Consider the following 19,223-nt stretch of genomic DNA (forward strand, 5'->3'; position numbering starts at 1 on the left):
AAAGAAATCTAATGTGTTGTTACCTGTGTTTTGACGCAGATGCAACAAATCCTGTCCCAACATCTTCAACCGTAAAACCAAGCATTTCAACTTCTCCTATCACCGGTAAGAACAGGTTACATTTAATGGTTACATTTATCGGTCTATCCATTAAACGAGACATTTTCAAAAGAGCTGAATGTTAATCTCAGGGCAGAGCTTACCGTATCTCTCTCTCTCTCTATATATATATTTATATATATTACATTTAATAATGCAACCCCTGCAGCCGTTCTCATGTCTTCGTAAGGTATCATGATTACAGACATACAAATAGTAATGATTCCCTTGTAATGTTATTTATTGCAATTAATCTTATTTGTTACAGTTCTGCCACCTTCAACGCCATCTACAACAAAGCCTATAATTACTACCACTGGTAAGTCATGTGCAACTGTGTGTTGTATTTAACAGGCGATAAAATCAGGCACCAAGGAATATTTTTAGATCAGCCAGTCTGTGTTACATGGCTTATATACTGAGTCAAATACTGGGACCCAATCGGCAGTATGGAGATGTGGCCACATACCTGTAAATTGTACACATTATGAATAAACAGTGAACATATATACCTTTGATCCATGTTATTTTAAGATAATACCCCTATTTTGGACACAAAATGTATCTGGCTTATTTTTTGTGGTCCTTATCTTTTACAATGTTATGGAAGCTAAAGACTATAGAGAAAGAAGGAAGTGGTTATGAAAGTTGTTTCTGGGAAAACAGCGATACTTTTTTTAAAGCGGATGTTTGACTTTTTTTCAAATCCTACATTTTAAAGTTCTAAAACCACTGATTGTATGTACAGAATAAAACATGCACTATACATGTACGAAAATGTGCTTTGCGTGTATACCATGGACAAAGTTGATATGTTAATTATTGCAATTAATCTTATTTTTACAGCTCTGCCACCTTCAACGCCATCTACAACAAAGCCTATAATTACTAGCACTGGTAAGTTATGTGCAATGGTAGGGACATTATATTGCAAGTGGACAGGAGAACAGGTAGTCTCCTATTACAGCCTGGGGTGTAGATGAAGCACGTGGTTGGAGCACTGATTACACTTAAGTGCGTTATCAATGCCCAGATTCCTGATCAATATTACAGGAAAATTTAAAAATATAAAAGACTTCCCAGTAGGTCTGTCTTTTTTCAAGGGTACATTATCTGTTATAATAGGCAAACCTAATTGAGCTTTGCTTGCAAGAAGGACATGTTTTCCCTGCGCCTTTCCCCCATAAGACATAAGTAATGTGGGAGATCATGTTGCTAATGTAACCATACATTATGCACGTCCAGCTTAGCCCTTCTTACAGAAAAGATCCTTGGGGTTTCACTTTATAATAAATATTCATGGAAATGTCTATTTCTCCCAAAAACTCCTCATTTAGTGAATATTTGTCTGAAAGGTTCTTTAAAAAATATAGGAATCTACAAGTTTCCTGTGGGACTTAGTAAAACCTGCACTGTCTGCTATCTGCCATAAAGTGCAGAGGAATTAAAAAAAATGCATCTCCTAAATGGAGGGGCAGCATGACAGGGGTTAGGAAGGACACAGGGTCAGTCTTGTGACATTGCTGTTAAGGGGTTTACTTGCAGGGACATGCAGCTAGAAGCTCATCTCTATTTCCATCTGAATCAGCAACTTCCCACCCGCCTGCCCTGACTTATTTGGTGCACGTGGCGTAACTTCCTGTCGTAGTGGCGGATGGTTTTAATGTTGAGTCCTTGGGGATTATGTATTTTATGTGGGAATGCTTTGACTTTTGGTTAATGGTTGCACAGTTGTTTATTTGGTGACCGATAAAGGTCATATGAGGGACACCATTAAGCTGGTGAATTGCAGCTGGTGGTTTAGTGTTGGACTTTTGGGGGAAGGCTTTGGGGTTCCCAGGGACAGATTATTAAGCATGTTGTTATTTAATTTTCTTTTTTTCTAAATAATTTACATTTGTAAATGCTGTGGCCATTCTTATAAGAATTAATAATTAATTGATTAACAAATAAATGTAATAATGTAATGCTTATTGTTGGGGTAAATTTGATGTATCCCATTTAGAAGTATAATGCAATGCTAAACATATCATATTTCCAGACCCCGGTACTCAGTGCCCCCTTGCTTGCTCATTTGATGTGGATTTGTGTCAGTGGAAACAGTCAAAAGCAGATAATATGGACTGGATACGACTGAAAGGTCCTACTCCATCGGATTTAACTGGTCCAGACTTTGATCGCACAACTGGAGGTAAAATAATAATTTCCCATATGTTCAGCCTGTTCATACTATTTGACAGGAAATGGTGTTTGAAGGAAATGTATTTCGCTAACACAATCTCTCTCTCTTCCAAAGATGGATACTACCTCTATATTGATGGGCAGCATTCAGAACATGGGAATTTCGCTAGATTAGAAGGCCCTGTGTGTGAATTAAACAGACCCCATTGTTTACGACTCTGGTACCACATGTATGGAGATGCGCAAGAAATGAGGCTAGAAGTCTATGTTTTAGGAGTAGATGGATTGGAACTTGTTTCCATACATGAAGGGAACCAAGGAAATTTGTGGCACTTAGATGAAATTTTCATACTAAACAGCGGCAAGGTTCAGGTATGTATTCTGTTGTTCATATAGTTTATAAGGGTTAAGTTTCAGTTTTATCTTATTACCCACTGTATCCACTAGCAACCCAAGGCTAAATTATAATATAATGATTTATCAAAGCATATATACAAGGAATACATGTATTCATAGAAATTATTTTATGTAATGATGGTTATCAGTGGGTCAGTTTAATTCAGGATTTCTGTATTTATCAAAGTTAATCTGATGTAACATTCAGAATCAATAGTGAAAGTCTGAGAAAACTATATCCCTTTACAAATCCTTTGTGAGAATAAAGCATAACTAAACATATCAGCTAGATTTGTATTGGGTAATTCTGTTCTTTATGACTGCTTAGGGTGGAGAAGATTAAATGTTTGGGTTGTATGTCGGGCACTAGACAACAGTGATATGAACTTAATGTTGAGATGCACATCCCCAAAAAAAAGTAAACAACAAAATATGTCTGGTACAATCCAATACATACATACCTACCGCCAATGCATGAATTACACAAAAAAAAATCAAAACAGATTCCATGGCAATGCTCTACCTTTATCATGGGTTGGACCTGACAAGATATGACCATCTAAATTGGCATAAAAAACCCCTAGGCTTTGTTCTGTTATTTAAATAGTATAAAGTGCTCAACTCCATCAACCAATAAACAACTGCAGCCCTTCTTTATCATTAGACCAGCACTGACTATGCATATGCATATGTTGTAAAATTATATGCATCCCTGAAGTATATGGCATGTTTTGCAACTAAAATGTTTTTCTCTCTTTGCAGATCTTTATAGATGGCGTTAGAGGTGAAAGTCACCGCAGTGATGTTGCCGTTGATGACATCTCTTTATTAGCTGGATACTGTCCTGGTATGTCATGAAATAAGCAAATCTACTTCTGCTTTGCAAAACTATGTATAGTATAAATTTACACCTGTCTATTTTTTACGTCCTAATAGGACCAACTACATTTACAACCACCACTAGACCTCCAACAGGTAAATAAACGTTTTCATGTCTCCTCAATCTGTATAAGCCTCTGTTCCCCACTTCCTGAAATGCAGAGATTCATGTGTGTGAGCTTCCATACATGTCTTGGTGTGGGATGATATACATAGAAAGAATTTGGTTGAATGCCAGCAGGATTTAAAGGGATAATGGCATCAACATGTCTCCTGTGTGGGTCTTATCTGCATTAATTATCGAGGACAGCTCTGTATGACAAATAGGCAGGGAAACAACAAGTGTTATCAGAGACAATTAAGATTTCTTAGTTCAATACTAGACAAGGTAGGAAGAGAAAGAAGGCTATGAATTTTTCCGTCCAGCAAAGCACCAGTATATGATGTTCTGGTATGCCATACTGTGCAGCTGCTAGAAGGACCAAGTTAAAGAGATCTGTGCTATCTACTGCCCACTGCCCTGGGGGAGTGGGAGGTGCAATATATTTTGTGTACCTGCTGCATTATTATTGTCATTGGTAACCATTTCCACTAATTACATCCATGCTGATGATTTTGTTTGGATTGCAAGCAGACATCAAGCAATATCTACAGGAACTACAATGACTAGTAACCATTCTGTTCATTCTGTTGTAGGTTCTACGACAAGTAAAACAACTGATATTACAAGCACAACAAAAATTACAACAACTATTCCTTCAGCAAACATTACAACTAATTATACTACATCCAGCAGCACATCGGGTAGCACAGTTAGTCCATCTACTGCTGGTTCCGCAGAAAATACAACAAGTCACATTACATCCAGCAGCACACCAGGTAGCACAGCTAGTTCATCCACTGCTGGTGCCACAGAAATTACAACTAGTCATACTGCAAGTAGCAGTAGACCAGGCACCACAGCTAGCCCATCCACTGCTGGTTCCACAGACATTACAGCTAGTAAGACTACAAGCAGCCAACCAGGTAGCACAGCTAGTTCATCACCTGCTGGCACCACAGAACTTACAACTAGTCATACTGCAAGTAGCAGTAGACCAGGCACCACAGCTAGTCCACCCACTGCTGGTTCAACAGGAATTACAGCTAGTAAGACTACAAGCAGCCTACCAGGTAGCACAGCTAGTCCATCCACTGCTGGCTCCACAGAAATTACAACTAGTCATACTGCAAGTAGCAGTAGACCAGGCACCACAGCTAGCCCATCCACTGCTGGTTCCACAGACATTACAGCTAGTAAGACTACAAGCAGCCAACCAGGTAGCACAGCTAGTTCATCACCTGCTGGCTCCACAGAACTTACAACTAGTCATACTGCAAGTAGCAGTAGACCAGGCACCACAGCTAGTCCACCCACTGCTGGTTCAACAGGAATTACAGCTAGTAAGACTACAAGCAGCCTACCAGGTAGCACAGCTAGTCCATCCACTGCTGGCTCCACAGAAATTACAACTAGTCATACTGCAAGTAGCAGTAGACCAGGCACCACAGCTAGCCCATCCACTGCTGGTTCCACAGACATTACAGCTAGTAAGACTACAAGCAGCCAACCAGGTAGCACAGCTAGTTCATCACCTGCCGGCACCACAGAACTTACAACTAGTCATACTGCAAGTAGCAGTAGACCAGGCACCACAGCTAGTCCACCCACTGCTGGTTCAACAGGAATTACAGCTAGTAAGACTACAAGCAGCCTACCAGGTAGCACAGCTAGTCCATCCACTGCTGGCTCCACAGATATAACTACTAGTCATACTGCAAGTAGCAGTAGACCAGGCACCACAGCTAGTCCACCCACTGCTGGTTCCACAGCAATTACAGCTAGTAAGACTACAAGCAGCCTACCCGGTAGCACAGCTAGTCCATCACCTGCTGGCTCCACAGAACTTACAACTAGTCATGCTGCAAGTAGCAGTAGACCAGGCACCACAGCTAGTCCACCCACTGCTGGTTCCACAGGAATTACAGCTAGTAAGACTACAAGCAGCCTACCAGGTAGCACAGCTAGTCCATCACCTGCTGGCTCCACAGAACTTACAACTAGTCATACTGCAAGTAGCAGTAGACCAGGCACCACAGCTAGTCCACCCACTGCTGGTTCCACAGACATTACAGCTAGTAAGACTACAGGCAGCCTACCAGGTAGCACAGCTAGTCCATCACCTGCTGGCTCCACAGAACTTACAACTAGTCATACTGCAAGTAGCAGCAGACCAGGCACCACAGCTAGTCCAACCACTGCTGGTTCCACAGGAATTACAGCTAGTAAGACTACAGGCAGCCTACCAGGTAGCACAGCTAGTCCATCACCTGCTGGCTCCACAGAACTTACAACTAGTCATACTGCAAGTAGCAGTAGACCAGGCACCACAGCTAGTCCAACCACTGCTGGTTCAACAGGAATTACAGCTAGTAAGACTACAAGCAGCCTACCAGGTAGCACAGCTAGTCCATCCACTGCTGGTTCCACAGAACTTACAACTAGTCATACTGCAAGTAGCAGTAGACCAGGCACCACAGCAAGTCCAACCACTGCTGGTTCAACAGGAATTACAGCTAGTAAGACTACAAGCAGCCTACCAGGTAGCACAGCTAGTCCATCCACTGCTGGTTCCACAGCAATTACAGCTAGTAAGACTCCAAGCAGCCTACCAGGTAGCACAGCTAGTCCATCCACTGCTGGCTCCACAGAAATTACAGCTACTAAGACTACAAGCAGCATACCTGGTACCACAGCTACTCCATCCAGTGCTGGTTCCACAGAAATTATAACTAGTCACACTATAACCAAAAGCACAACAGTTACTACAACTACAGCTTCCACTATTAGCGCCACACCAGTTCCTACAAGCCTGACAGAATTGACCAGCATCCCAACTTCACCTTCAGGTAACTAGTTAGTTCTTCATATACACTATTGTACAAATTTGGAAAAATACTGGTGCTTATCACTGTGGGCAAATGTAGAAATATATATTAGTATTTTTGCTCTTTTTGTTTTTCTTATTATGTGTTTTTGGTTCTCATATGGTGACATATTTTTTACAGAATGCACAGTAGAATGATCTGACAATGTGACACTTTGTTTATAGTACATAGAGTTTATATAAACTATATTCTGTGAAAGTCCTTAATAATAGTGTTTTACTTTTATTTTGTAAATCAGCAATTTTTTTTCTGTGCATAAGTATTTTCCCCCACAAACACACAAATTAATACATATTGCCTATGTGTCTCCTTTCACTTGCAATGGTTTTTCTGTGATAGAATCAATACAAACAGAATTTTATGGCATAAAAGTCTTCATGTGAACACCCAGACCGTAATTAGTCCTGTCTTAGACTGTAGATGGCATTATGCCTTTCCCATGCATGTTTAAATTCTCTCACTGTTTTAGCCTGTATCAGTTCTGCAGGGACACTGTTCCATTTATCTACCACCCAATTAGTAAACTAAAAGTTGCCTACATTACATCTAGTTATAAATTATGGCCTCTTATTCTCACATTTATCATTTACTCCTTTGAAATAAACTTCCCTCCTGTACTTTGTTAAATCACTTCATGTATTTACAAATCACGTCTCCCCCCTCTATTTCTTCCAGGTTATACATATTGAGATTTGTTAGTCTTCCTTGATAATTTTTTAAAAAAAACATTAACTTTTTTTCCTCCAGCATCTTCAGCAGAACCTACAGCAAAGCCTATTATTTCAGAAACTCCAGGTAAGCACTTTGCTAGTTTGAGTACTACAATGGGATATATAGTAAAGCTACAAGTATCTAGGACAAACGTAAAAAAAGACAAAAAAACATATTGTCCACATGTTGTGCATTAGTGTTGAAAGACAAAAACATTTGGTGAGTAGGGCTAGAATTGCCTCAGTCACAAAATACTGGGGGCAAAAAGATCATGCCTTATTGAAATAGAGGAAAAATTAACTACAGATCTAGGCAAAAATGTTGTCTTGTACGTAGACAATGACTAGGAGAGCATTTACAAGCTATCATGACAGCTTCAAAGGAAAAAAGCAGGTAAACAAAAAAATAATATCCATGATGTGGACTTAACAATGAGATGAAGAAAGTGAATACTGCAAAAAACAAACAAACAGGGAGTTTGGACATTCTCATTGTTAGTACCATATACAATTGAATATTAATAATTAAGAGAACATTACAGAATGCCACAACAACAGTATGGAATTTAGAAGAAATTAAATGATGACATTGAGCTAGAAATTAATTTTGAAGAGAAATGTGGAAATGCATTTTATTGTTTTACATAGGAACTTCTGGGACGACAGCTACACCTGAATCTACTCAACAAAGCACAACTATCCCTACTTCAGGAAGAACGTTTACCACGTCAGGGACATCTCCTGGTAGTACTATGGTGCACACAACAGATTCCACTTCTGAAAAGACAACTTCTAGTACTACTTCTACGTTAGTTACCACAACAAGACATCCGAATGTTTCTACACTGCAAACCACAAGCCATACAACTTCAGGGGTTACTTCATCTGCTCCCGATTATACATCTGAAGGAACAACTACTACATCACCACCTAAAACTTCTTCACAACCTGTACCTGAACCAACTAGTGAAACAACAACATCCACCACTATTAGTTCAGGACCCAAAACTACATCACAGGGCACAACTGACATAACTTCAGGGACTGTTAAAGTCACCACCTCTGATTCAACAACTGACTTCACATCTTCAAGAACCACAACATCTTCTATAACAACACATATATCTTCGGGTAAATACAACATGCATTTATTACTTGATGATCTATTTTAAATGCTACATAGTTTTTATTTGGTTGTTTAGGCATTGGTAAATAGCTGGAATCACAATATACTTTATTGCATTCGTTTTAATGACTATTTACCATGTAATAATGATTTGTTTCTTTTCATAGGTTCCACTACAACAAGACATTCTACAACAACAACGACTGTGTCACCTCCCAATTCAGGTAACAGTGGATGCATTTCATAGACTGTAAAGATGACCTACAGAAGATGGTCTACAGTGCTAAGCTAGTAGAGTGGGGTGCACCACCAGATTTTCTTCTGTGACAAACCCAATTCAGACATCAAGCAGCCATAAAAAACACGAAAATACTTTATCTGGCCTTGGCAGTAATAATATTCCTTAATTATATCGTGTTTTGCTTTTGCCCTCAGGCTCCTGCGTGGTAGAAGGAGATCCTCATTATCATACATTTGATAACCAGGTCCATCACTTTATGGGAACCTGCACATACACTTTATCTAAACTCTGTGAAGATGACGGACAGCTACCACACTTCAATGTGGAAGCTGCTAACGAGCACAGGGGAAGCAATACTAGAGTATCTTATGTCAAATATGTGAACGTGGATGTGTACGGATACAGAATCACTCTGGAGAAGGACAGACAGGTTAAGGTGAGATAACAGGGATCACAAGACATATTATATAATAAAATACTTTAACTGCATACCGGAAGCTTTAGTGCCAGCCATTATTTTTTTATGACATTTAATCTCATACAATTACAGATATTGTACAGGATATTAGGCACTAAACTGCTGGAGAAATTATTTAATAACAGTAATTTCTTCACTAGGTGAATGGACAAATAGTGACTCTGCCCAAGAGTTTGTCGCCAGATGTTGAGATCTTCCTTAGTGGTTCCAATGTCCTGGTAAAAACAGGCTTTGGCTTACAAGTGAAGTTTGACGGAAACCACAAAGTTGTGGTAACTATTCCTGGCAACTATGCAAATAAAGTGTGTGGACTTTGTGGAAATTTCAATGGAAATAAGCCCGATGACTTCCTAAACCCAGATGGTGAATTAGAGCCAGACTCTTCCAGCCTTGGCAACAGCTGGCAGGTTAAAAATGATTCAAGGTAAGGCAATTTAATGATTAGAAGAAAATGTATGATGTTTCCTTGTAAAAGTCTTCCTAATTACTTGCATTGCTATATTTTTTAAATTCTGCACATTATATTAAGATTTAGGCCCCAGAAACTAATCTAAATGTGTCTTAACGAAAAATGTCAACTTTGAGTTTGCAATAGAATATTCAAAAACACTGTTTCTTTGTTGATAAATGGAGGGTAAAAACTGTCACCCATCTATAGACTTGTTGAAATTTGCCCTATTTATAAATTATGAACTTTTACAGCTGCTCTCCAGGAACAGAAGTCACTCCTGATTGCACAGACGAAGAGAAAAACACCATTGCCAGCAACAGCTTCTGTGGACTTATCACTGACAGCAATGGTCCATTCAGAGAGTGTCATAATATCATAGATCCATCAACATACTTTGATACCTGTGTGTATGATTTGTGTGAATTAGACCTGGACCCTGGTTCTCTGTGTAACAGTCTCCAGTCGTATACAGAGGCATGTCAGTCTCATGGAGTAACCATACATCCTTGGAGAAATGACACCTTCTGTCGTAAGTAGAACATGTCTTTTTTTTTCCAGAACAGTAGTAGATTTTTGAGGCACTAGCAATAATGTAAAATTTGTGTTTATAGTTTAATTTAAATAAAAGGAATCAGTTAAGTCAAGATATAATGAGCAACATAATTATGACAATGTGCCTTTTTTGACTGCTTATTTGTTTTTGTTTACAGCACCCAAGTGTCCATCCAACAGTCATTATGAACAATGTGGCACAGCGTGTCCTGCTACTTGTGTAAACCCAGGATCACCATCCAACTGTGACCTTCCATGTACTGAAGGATGTGTCTGTGACCCAGGGTACATTCTATATGATAGGAAATGTGTTCCAAAAGATCAGTGTGGATGTTGGGATGGTGATAAGTATTATGACGTAGGCTCTGAGTTCTGGTCTGATGACACCTGCTCTTCACTATGTACATGCCCATCAGCAGGAAGCAGTATAGAGTGTAAAAATGCATCTTGCCCAAGTAACCAGTATTGTGGTATATCCAATGGCGAGCCTGGATGTTATTTCTATGTATATGGCGTATGCAGAGTTCATAATGACCCTCATTATGACACATTTGACAGACAGAATCATAATTTCATGGGCCTGTGCACCTACACTCTTGCCAAGCTTTGCAGCAATTCTTCATCCCTTCCATATTTTAATGTTGAAGCAAAGAATGCACATCGTGGAGATCCTTCTGTGTCATTTGTGGAGAAAGTATTTATTGAAGTACACAATCAGAAAGTACAAATTTGGAGACATGAGCGAAATCGAGTTTTGGTAAGTTGGCTCTAAAGAATTTTAAGCTGAACTTAAGTATTTAGTTTCAACAGTATTTTTGTTTCAGCTTGGTTGTTGACGTATCATCTTTAATTCAACACAGGTCAACAATATCTGGACTACACTTCCAGTGTCATTAGTGGAAGGATTGGTAACAGTGACCTGGACAGGAAAATATGTCCTCCTTCAGACCGATTTTAAGCTGTCAGTCTCCTATGATACTGATAGTTCAGTGGAGGTTAAAGTACCGAGTACTTATTCTAAACTGACATGTGGAATGTGTGGCAACTACAACAACCGCAAACAGGATGACTACATGATGCCAAATGGAGAGCAAGCACCCAATTCAGAAGTTCTAGGCCACAGCTGGATAGTAGACGACGATGACCCACTTTGTAATCCCACAGATCCTGAACCATCACCGTTACCTCCATGTGACCCAGAGGAAGAAGAGCTGTATAAAAGCAATGCTTTCTGTGGTCTCCTAACAAGCAAGGATGGGCCATTCAGTACATGTAACTCTGTGATCAGTCCTGCTGGATTCTTTGAAAGCTGTATGTTTGACATGTGTGCGTTAGATGGAGATCCAGAAATCCTTTGCAGTTTGCTGGAAGCCTATGCAGATGCTTGTCAGAAGGAAGGATTGTTGAGTTCCTGGAGAAACAGCACTCTCTGCCGTAAGTAGTTGTTTTAATTAAATTGCAAAGCTATACAAAATAAGGTGCAGAATGCTTACATTCTATACACAATATACTTAGATTAGAAATTAGGGCATAGTTCTTTTCAGCCTTTCTCTTTTCCCACCCTTTATTTAGACCTAACATTACCCTATTGTTTCATTTCTAAACCCTTGACTGACATGCTCAATGTTATATCAGTGCATAAATAATATCAATATGCATCTTTTGTTGTATATGTCCCTGTATAACCTATACATTATAATGATAATCATATGATTTGAGTTTATTAAATGTTAAAAAATGTATCTGATCGAGATTTTAAGAATAATTTTTTTTTTTTTAGCACCTACTTGTCCTCCAAACAGTCACTATGATTCATGCATGAGTTCCTGTCCTGCCACATGTCTGGAACCACATGCCCCAGAAAACTGCAGCACCCCATGTTTGGAAGGCTGTGCATGTGATGACGGATATGTCATTAGCGGAGGAACATGTGTTTCCAAGTCCCATTGCGGTTGCTACTACAATGGTACTTACTACAATGTAAGTATATAAGAAACACAGGTTAAATGATATCATCAAAACAGACTATAAACAAACCACCCTATTAAACAACTGTTACAATGTATTATATGTTTTAATCACAGGAAGGGGAGAAGTTCTTAGAAGGAAACTGCGAAAATAGCTGTGTGTGTCACGGAAACAACAGTGTGGTCTGTTCCCCGATATCCTGTGCCAAAGATGAGATCTGCAAAGCTCAAGATGGCGTTTTGGGCTGCTACCCTCCGAGCACTGCAATCTGTCACATTTATGGTGACCCTCATTATACAACATTTGATGGCACCCTCCACCACTTCCAGGGATCATGCAACTACACGGTGACAGAGACATGTGTGAACACATCAAACAACTTTATTGTCACTACACGCAATGAACACAGAGGAAACCCAAGCTGGACTGCCATTAATTCTGTTGCTCTTACCGTGAAAGGAGCTCACATCGTACTACAAAAGAACAATATTGTACTGGTTAGTAGCATATTCCAAAGATTACACCCTATGTAGAAGTTTAATAATTTTAATACCCTGGTACTACAACCTCTGTGCCAATGCATTTATCCCGTTGGTGGTTCAGCACACTACCACTATGTATTTAAAATATTTTTTCTGCACACTAACTACTTGTTATGTTTCTTAGGTTAACAATGTCACGGTAACTCTTCCTGCTACTGTGTCTGGAATAAACATCATCCAAACTGGTCCCTATGTCATAGTTACCACAGACTTCGGCCTGGAGCTTCAGTTTAATGGTGATCATGAGTTGTTTGTCAGAATAAAGGAAAATTTCAAGGGAACATTATGTGGATTGTGCGGCACCTACAATGATAATCGTCATGATGACTTCATGACACCCAATGGAAGTGTTGTGACGGACGTCAATGAGTTCGGCAATAGCTGGAGAGTCGAAGATGATGAGTGGATGTGAGTATGCTTCCATGAACAGAACAATGAACGGCTGTAAAATCTCATAAAAAGAAAAAATCCACTGACACCCTGCTGAACCACACATACATCATGAGATCTGCTTGCATCATGCATCCTGCAGTCTCTAGGCCTGCTGTAATTATGTGGCTTCACACTGGATATTTCAATGCAATATAAAGGAAAATATTTGTTAAGAAACTGTTTTAGGGATTATATGAGATGATCGTTCTACAAACACTAGCGTAACTACTACTAGCTTGACTATTGGTATTGTAGGCGAATGCTTGGTTTAAGTTTTAAGAAAACACCTATTTGTTTGTTAACAGGTGTGATCCAGTTCCCCCACCTCCCCCAACCTGCCCACCATCTTTAGAACAGGAGGCTGAAAAGAAATGCTGGATTTTGAAACAGTCTGATGGTCCATTCAAACCCTGTCATATGTACATTCGTCCGCACCTGTATTTCGAGAGCTGTGTCTTTGACCAGTGCGCTACAGGAGGCAGCAACGAGCAGCTCTGTAATGCGTTACAGTCATATGCAGCCGCCTGCGAAGCTCTGGGAGTTTCTCTGGGAGACTGGAAAAATAATACAATTTGTGGTGCGTATCAGTTCTATATGTGTTCCTTCATCAGATAAATACAGTATTTCACGTGACAACATATTACTTTGTAATTACATACAGATCCAGATGCAACAACTGAACGACCCGTTTCTTCTACCACACACACAGTTCCAGGTAAGGTTCTCCCCTAGCTGGTTGACCTTCTTCTCACTATTTATCATATGCGCTAATTTGTATATCACAAATTATGTATTTAATAGGTTCTTCTGTAACTACTCCTGTCTCAGTTAGAACAACTCCTACATCTTCTGGTGTGTCAGGTAAGTGTGCTTTATGGTTGGTCTAGAACTAGGTAAAATTATTGGGTGCCTAATTATATGTCCTAATGTTCCCTCTAAGATGTGCCAACAATAAGAAGTCATCTGTATGTAAATAATGCATTTTGCACTATTATCCCTCCATTCTAGTAAAAAATACACTTGTAGCACTTGTGTGTAAAACTAGTGTGCATAATATAAGCAAAAAGATGCAGATATCTAAGAAGTAGAAGCACTTAATGTGTTTTTTTTTTGTTTGTTTTTTTTTTTATCAAATTCCCGGATTGATTTCTCTGATATTCCCACTGTTGCCGATTTTCAGACAATTCTACACAATTGTGCTCACAATGCATTGTCTTTAATGGGTTTAAGGATAACCCATTGTCGTTAAGGGGTTAAATTGTAGGAGATGGCTTTAAATGCTTATTTTCTTGCTTTCCCAGAATCCACAACCTCAAAATCTACCACCATCACTATAGCATCCACCCCAATTACTCCCACATACACAGGGGCAATAGATTCTACAGGGACCACTGCAGCCCAACCTTCTTCAGGTAAGTTACTGTGCTCCCAAACTCCTTTTATGTTTGCATATACACCATACATAAAAATGTAAAGATGTGTTTGGAAAATTCACATGGTCAACAAACCATTTAGTAGAAAGTCTGACCTAACTAGAATGCCTGAATGTTATTTATCTTCTCCTTTGACAGGTCCCATAATTTCGACACCTACTTCTGCCACCTCTACAGCAAAACCTACAGTTACCAGTTCAGGTACAGTAAAATCTCAGGGAAAAAAGGGAATATACATACAGTATATATATATATATATATATATATATATATATATATATATATATATATATATTGAATGGTGTACATGACATGAATGAGGTACATAAACCAGGGTAAACATTATTCTAGGTATTCGCTAGGTATACACTTTTGTGAACATGACTATACAATAATGAGATTTTAACTTTCATCTAATGCTACTTCTGCGGTATGAATTACCAAATGGCTGAAATAGGATTAAAGTTGTGCCACACAGACCTTAAGCGACCCATATCTTGAATATTAAAAAATATATTTAACATGGATTGAATTACATGGTCCTGTTTTGTTTTTCTGCAGATTCAACAACCACAGTACACTCTACACCTTCTTCTACTTCCCATACTGCTGGGCCCACATCAGGTAAATAACCTTGATTGCACAATGCATGATAATGTAATTTGTCTACATCAAAGTATGTGAATGCTTTCTGACTTGCATTTTTTTACAGAATCCACTAGTTCAAAATCTACCACTGGAACTACTATACCTGCTACTTCCACAACCACAGTGACAACAGAATACTCTACAGGAACCACTGTAGTCCACCCTTCTTCAGGTAGGTTACTGTGTACCCAAACTCATTTTCTATTGTATGATCAACCTACATAGAAAACTGTGTAAATGTGTTGCATAAGTCACATTATCTACAAATTGTTATGCAAGGTTAATGTTTGTGCTATCTACTCATTGAACAGATTCCATCATTTCAAGGACGCCCACTTCTGCCACCTCTACTGGAAAAAATACAATTTCAGGTAAATACTGCTAGTTAGAGAATAAGGAAACATTACTATGTATATGACATAATTTCTCCAGCTGGATCGCCTGTGTCAAGTGATTGACATAGGATTGCCATTGAGCTGGAGAGGTTAAAGATGACAACTATTTGTTCTCTTCGTTGTAAAAATATGGATAGGTATATGGCTATACTGAATCTAAGACTAGGCCAAGGACTGATTGAGATTACATTAAGAAAATGGACAGACTAGAAGTACCAACTGGTTCTTCTCTGACATTAAATTCTATGTATCCATGTATGTTATTGTCTTATTTTTCCTTTTTTTGCGATTGAGGTAGTATGCACAACCTTAGAAGTAGAAACATAGCAATTCTTATTAATGAGGTGTCTCCAGTGGTTTTAATGATAAACTTATTATGTTTTGAAAAATGTAGCATCCAGCGGTTTGACCTCCATGACCGTCAAACCTTCTACATCAACTGCAACAGCAAGACCCCCAAGTTCAGGTATGTGGCTATAGATATGTTTCATGTATATATATATATATATATGTTCAACAAACACTAGTAATGATTTGCATTATGTTCTTATTTGTGGTTACAGGCTCATGTGTGGTAGAAGGAGATCCTCACTACCATACATTTGATAACCAGGTCCATCACTTTATGGGAACCTGCACATACACTTTATCTAAACTCTGTGAAGATGACGGACAGCTACCACACTTCAATGTGGAAGCTGCTAACGAGCACAGGGGAAGCAATACTAGAGTATCTTATGTCAAATATGTGAATGTGGATGTGTACGGATACAGAATCACTCTGGAGAAGGACAGACAAGTTAAGGTGCGAGCATAGAATGTTTTACATGACTATAAAGCACAACTTCCTTATTAATACAATAAAATAGATATATACACATTTAAAGCATACACACAATAAGCTATGTGTACAGCATGATGCTGAACACCGACTAGCTATTTGTTTAAAGGTTTAATGCTGTTTATGGTAAATGAGTAGGATCTTCAGCAGTTCAACCAACTAGAGAAGAAAATAATCTTCTTTTTGGTGGCTGTATAGATTGCAATTCAATCGAGTCTTTTCAGTGACTAGACTCAAAAGTAATATATCCAACATCAACCTATGTGTCATTTGCCACTTCACTTCTCCTTATTATTTAGCATTTTATTTTTTAAAGGTGAATGGACAAATAGTGACTCTGCCCAAGAGTTTGTCGCCAGATGTTGAGATCTTCCTTAGTGGTTCCAATGTCCTGGTAAAAACAGGCTTTGGCTTACAAGTGAAGTTTGACGGAAACCACAAAGTTGTGGTAACTATTCCTGGCAACTATGCAAATAAAGTGTGTGGACTTTGTGGAAATTTCAATGGAAATAAGCCCGATGACTTCCTAAACCCAGATGGTGAATTAGAGCCAGACTCTTCCAGCCTTGGCAACAGCTGGCAGGTTAAAAATGATTCAAGGTGAGGCAATTTAATGATTAGAAGAAAATGTATAATGTTTCCTTGGAAAAGTCTTCCTAATTACTTGCATTGCTATATTTTTTAAATTCTGCACATTATATTAGGATTTAGGCCCCAGAAACTAATCTAAATGTATCTTAAAGAAAAATGACAATTTTGAGTTTGCAATAGAATATTCAAAAATACTGTTTCTGTGTTGGTAGATGGAGGGTAAAAACTGTCACCCATCGATAGACTTGTTGAAATTTGCCCTATTTATAAATTATGAACTTTTACAGCTGCTCTCCAGGAACAGAAGTCACTCCTGATTGCACAGACGAAGAGAAAAACACCATTGCCAGCAACAGCTTCTGTGGACTTATCACTGACAGCAATGGTCCATTCAGAGAGTGTCATAATATCATAGATCCATCAACATACTTTGATACCTGTGTGTATGATTTGTGTGAATTAGACCTGGACCCTGGTTCTCTGTGTAACAGTCTCCAGTCGTATACAGAGGCATGTCAGTCTCATGGAGTAACCATACATCCTTGGAGAAATGACACCTTCTGTCGTAAGTAGAACATATCTTTTTTTTGCCAGAACAGAAGTAGATTTTTGAGGCACTAGCAATAATGTAAAATTTGTGTTTATAGTTTAATTTAAATAAAAGGAATCAGTTAAGTCAAGATATAATGAGCAACATAATTATGACAATGTGCCCTTTTTGACTGCTTATTTGTTTTTGTTTACAGCACCCAAGTGTCCATCCAACAGTCATTATGAACAATGTGGCACAGCGTGTCCTGCTACTTGTGTAAACCCAGGATCACCATCCAACTGTGACCTTCCATGTACTGAAGGATGTGTCTGTGACCCAGGGTACATTCTGTATGATAGGAAATGTGTTCCAGAAGATCAGTGTGGATGTTGGGATGGTGATAAATATTATGACGTAGGCTCTGAGTTCTGGTCTGATGACACCTGCTCTTCACTATGTACATGCCCATCAGCAGGAAGCAGTATAGAGTGTAAAAATGCATCGTGCCCAAGTAACCAGTATTGTGGTATATCCAATGGCGAGCCTGGATGTTATTTCTATGTATATGGTGTATGCAGAGTTCATAATGACCCTCATTACGACACATTTGATAGACAGAATCATAATTTCATGGGCCTGTGCACCTACACTCTTGCCAAGCTTTGCAGCAATTCTTCATCCCTTCCATATTTTAATGTTGAAGCAAAGAATGCACATCGTGGAGATCCTTCTGTGTCATTTGTGGAGAAAGTATTTATTGAAGTGTACAATCAGAAAGTACAAATTTGGAGACGTGAGCGAAATCGAGTTTTGGTAAGTTGGCTCTAAAGAATTTTAAGATGAATTTAAGTATTTCGTTTAGACAGTATTTTTGTTTCAGTTTGGTTTTGAAGTATCATCTTTAATTCAACACAGGTCAACAATATCTGGACTACACTTCCAGTGTCATTAGTGGAAGGATTGGTAACAGTGACCTGGACAGGAAAATATGTCCTCCTTCAGACCGATTTTAAGCTGTCAGTCTCCTATGATACTGATAGTTCAGTGGAGGTTAAAGTACCTAGCACTTATTCTAAACTGACATGTGGAATGTGTGGCAACTACAACAACCGCAAACAGGATGACTACATGATGCCAAATGGAGAGCAAGCACCCAATTCAGAAGTTCTAGGCCACAGCTGGATAGTAGACGACGATGACCCACTTTGTAATCCCACAGATCCTGAACCATCACCGTTACCTCCATGTGACCCAGAGGAAGAAGAGCTGTATAAAAGCAATGCTTTCTGTGGTCTCCTAACAAGCAAGGATGGGCCATTCAGTACATGTAACTCTGTGATCAGTCCTGCTGGATTCTTTGAAAGCTGTATGTTTGACATGTGTGCGTTAGATGGAGATCCAGAAATCCTTTGCAGTTTGCTGGAAGCCTATGCAGATGCTTGTCAGAAGGAAGGATTGTTAAGTTCCTGGAGAAACAGCACTCTATGCCGTAAGTAGTTATTTTATAAGTTGCAAATATATATACAAAATAAGGTGCAGAATTCTTACATTCGTTACACAATATACATATGTTACCATAATGTCTTCTAAGTGATAATCATACTGTGATTTTAAATGTAAATTTATTTAACATTAATTTAATAATTTTATAATATTGGAAAATTAGGGCATAGTACCTTTTCCGCCCTTTATTTTCCCCACCCTTTATTTAGACCTAACATTCTCCTATTGTTTCATTTC

General features: G+C 38.8%; 1 protein-coding gene across 1 annotated transcript in view; it reads left to right on the forward strand.

Annotated features, from left to right (window-relative positions):
- Positions 1–19,223, forward strand: part of LOC128484060 (IgGFc-binding protein-like) — a 70,874-nt gene that overhangs the window by 33,768 nt on the left and 17,883 nt on the right. Inside the window, exons 50-83 of the mRNA XM_053460378.1 lie at positions 40–105; positions 368–418; positions 946–996; positions 2,141–2,290; positions 2,396–2,652; positions 3,439–3,523; positions 3,613–3,651; positions 4,252–4,434; positions 4,693–6,504; positions 7,291–7,338; positions 7,902–8,384; positions 8,547–8,603; positions 8,815–9,056; positions 9,239–9,522; positions 9,801–10,078; positions 10,260–10,858; positions 10,962–11,535; positions 11,882–12,081; positions 12,186–12,566; positions 12,736–13,019; positions 13,349–13,620; positions 13,705–13,758; positions 13,845–13,904; positions 14,345–14,455; positions 14,615–14,677; positions 15,038–15,100; positions 15,189–15,296; positions 15,436–15,495; positions 15,914–15,985; positions 16,083–16,324; positions 16,677–16,960; positions 17,239–17,516; positions 17,698–18,296; positions 18,399–18,972. Of these exons, the coding sequence (XP_053316353.1) occupies positions 40–105; positions 368–418; positions 946–996; positions 2,141–2,290; positions 2,396–2,652; positions 3,439–3,523; positions 3,613–3,651; positions 4,252–4,434; positions 4,693–6,504; positions 7,291–7,338; positions 7,902–8,384; positions 8,547–8,603; positions 8,815–9,056; positions 9,239–9,522; positions 9,801–10,078; positions 10,260–10,858; positions 10,962–11,535; positions 11,882–12,081; positions 12,186–12,566; positions 12,736–13,019; positions 13,349–13,620; positions 13,705–13,758; positions 13,845–13,904; positions 14,345–14,455; positions 14,615–14,677; positions 15,038–15,100; positions 15,189–15,296; positions 15,436–15,495; positions 15,914–15,985; positions 16,083–16,324; positions 16,677–16,960; positions 17,239–17,516; positions 17,698–18,296; positions 18,399–18,972 (8,964 nt within the window). The remainder of the gene's footprint in view (positions 1–39; positions 106–367; positions 419–945; positions 997–2,140; positions 2,291–2,395; positions 2,653–3,438; positions 3,524–3,612; positions 3,652–4,251; positions 4,435–4,692; positions 6,505–7,290; positions 7,339–7,901; positions 8,385–8,546; positions 8,604–8,814; positions 9,057–9,238; positions 9,523–9,800; positions 10,079–10,259; positions 10,859–10,961; positions 11,536–11,881; positions 12,082–12,185; positions 12,567–12,735; positions 13,020–13,348; positions 13,621–13,704; positions 13,759–13,844; positions 13,905–14,344; positions 14,456–14,614; positions 14,678–15,037; positions 15,101–15,188; positions 15,297–15,435; positions 15,496–15,913; positions 15,986–16,082; positions 16,325–16,676; positions 16,961–17,238; positions 17,517–17,697; positions 18,297–18,398; positions 18,973–19,223) is intronic.

This window comes from Spea bombifrons, chromosome 3 (assembly GCF_027358695.1).
Source record: "Spea bombifrons isolate aSpeBom1 chromosome 3, aSpeBom1.2.pri, whole genome shotgun sequence".
Lineage (NCBI taxonomy): Eukaryota > Metazoa > Chordata > Amphibia > Anura > Pelobatidae > Spea > Spea bombifrons.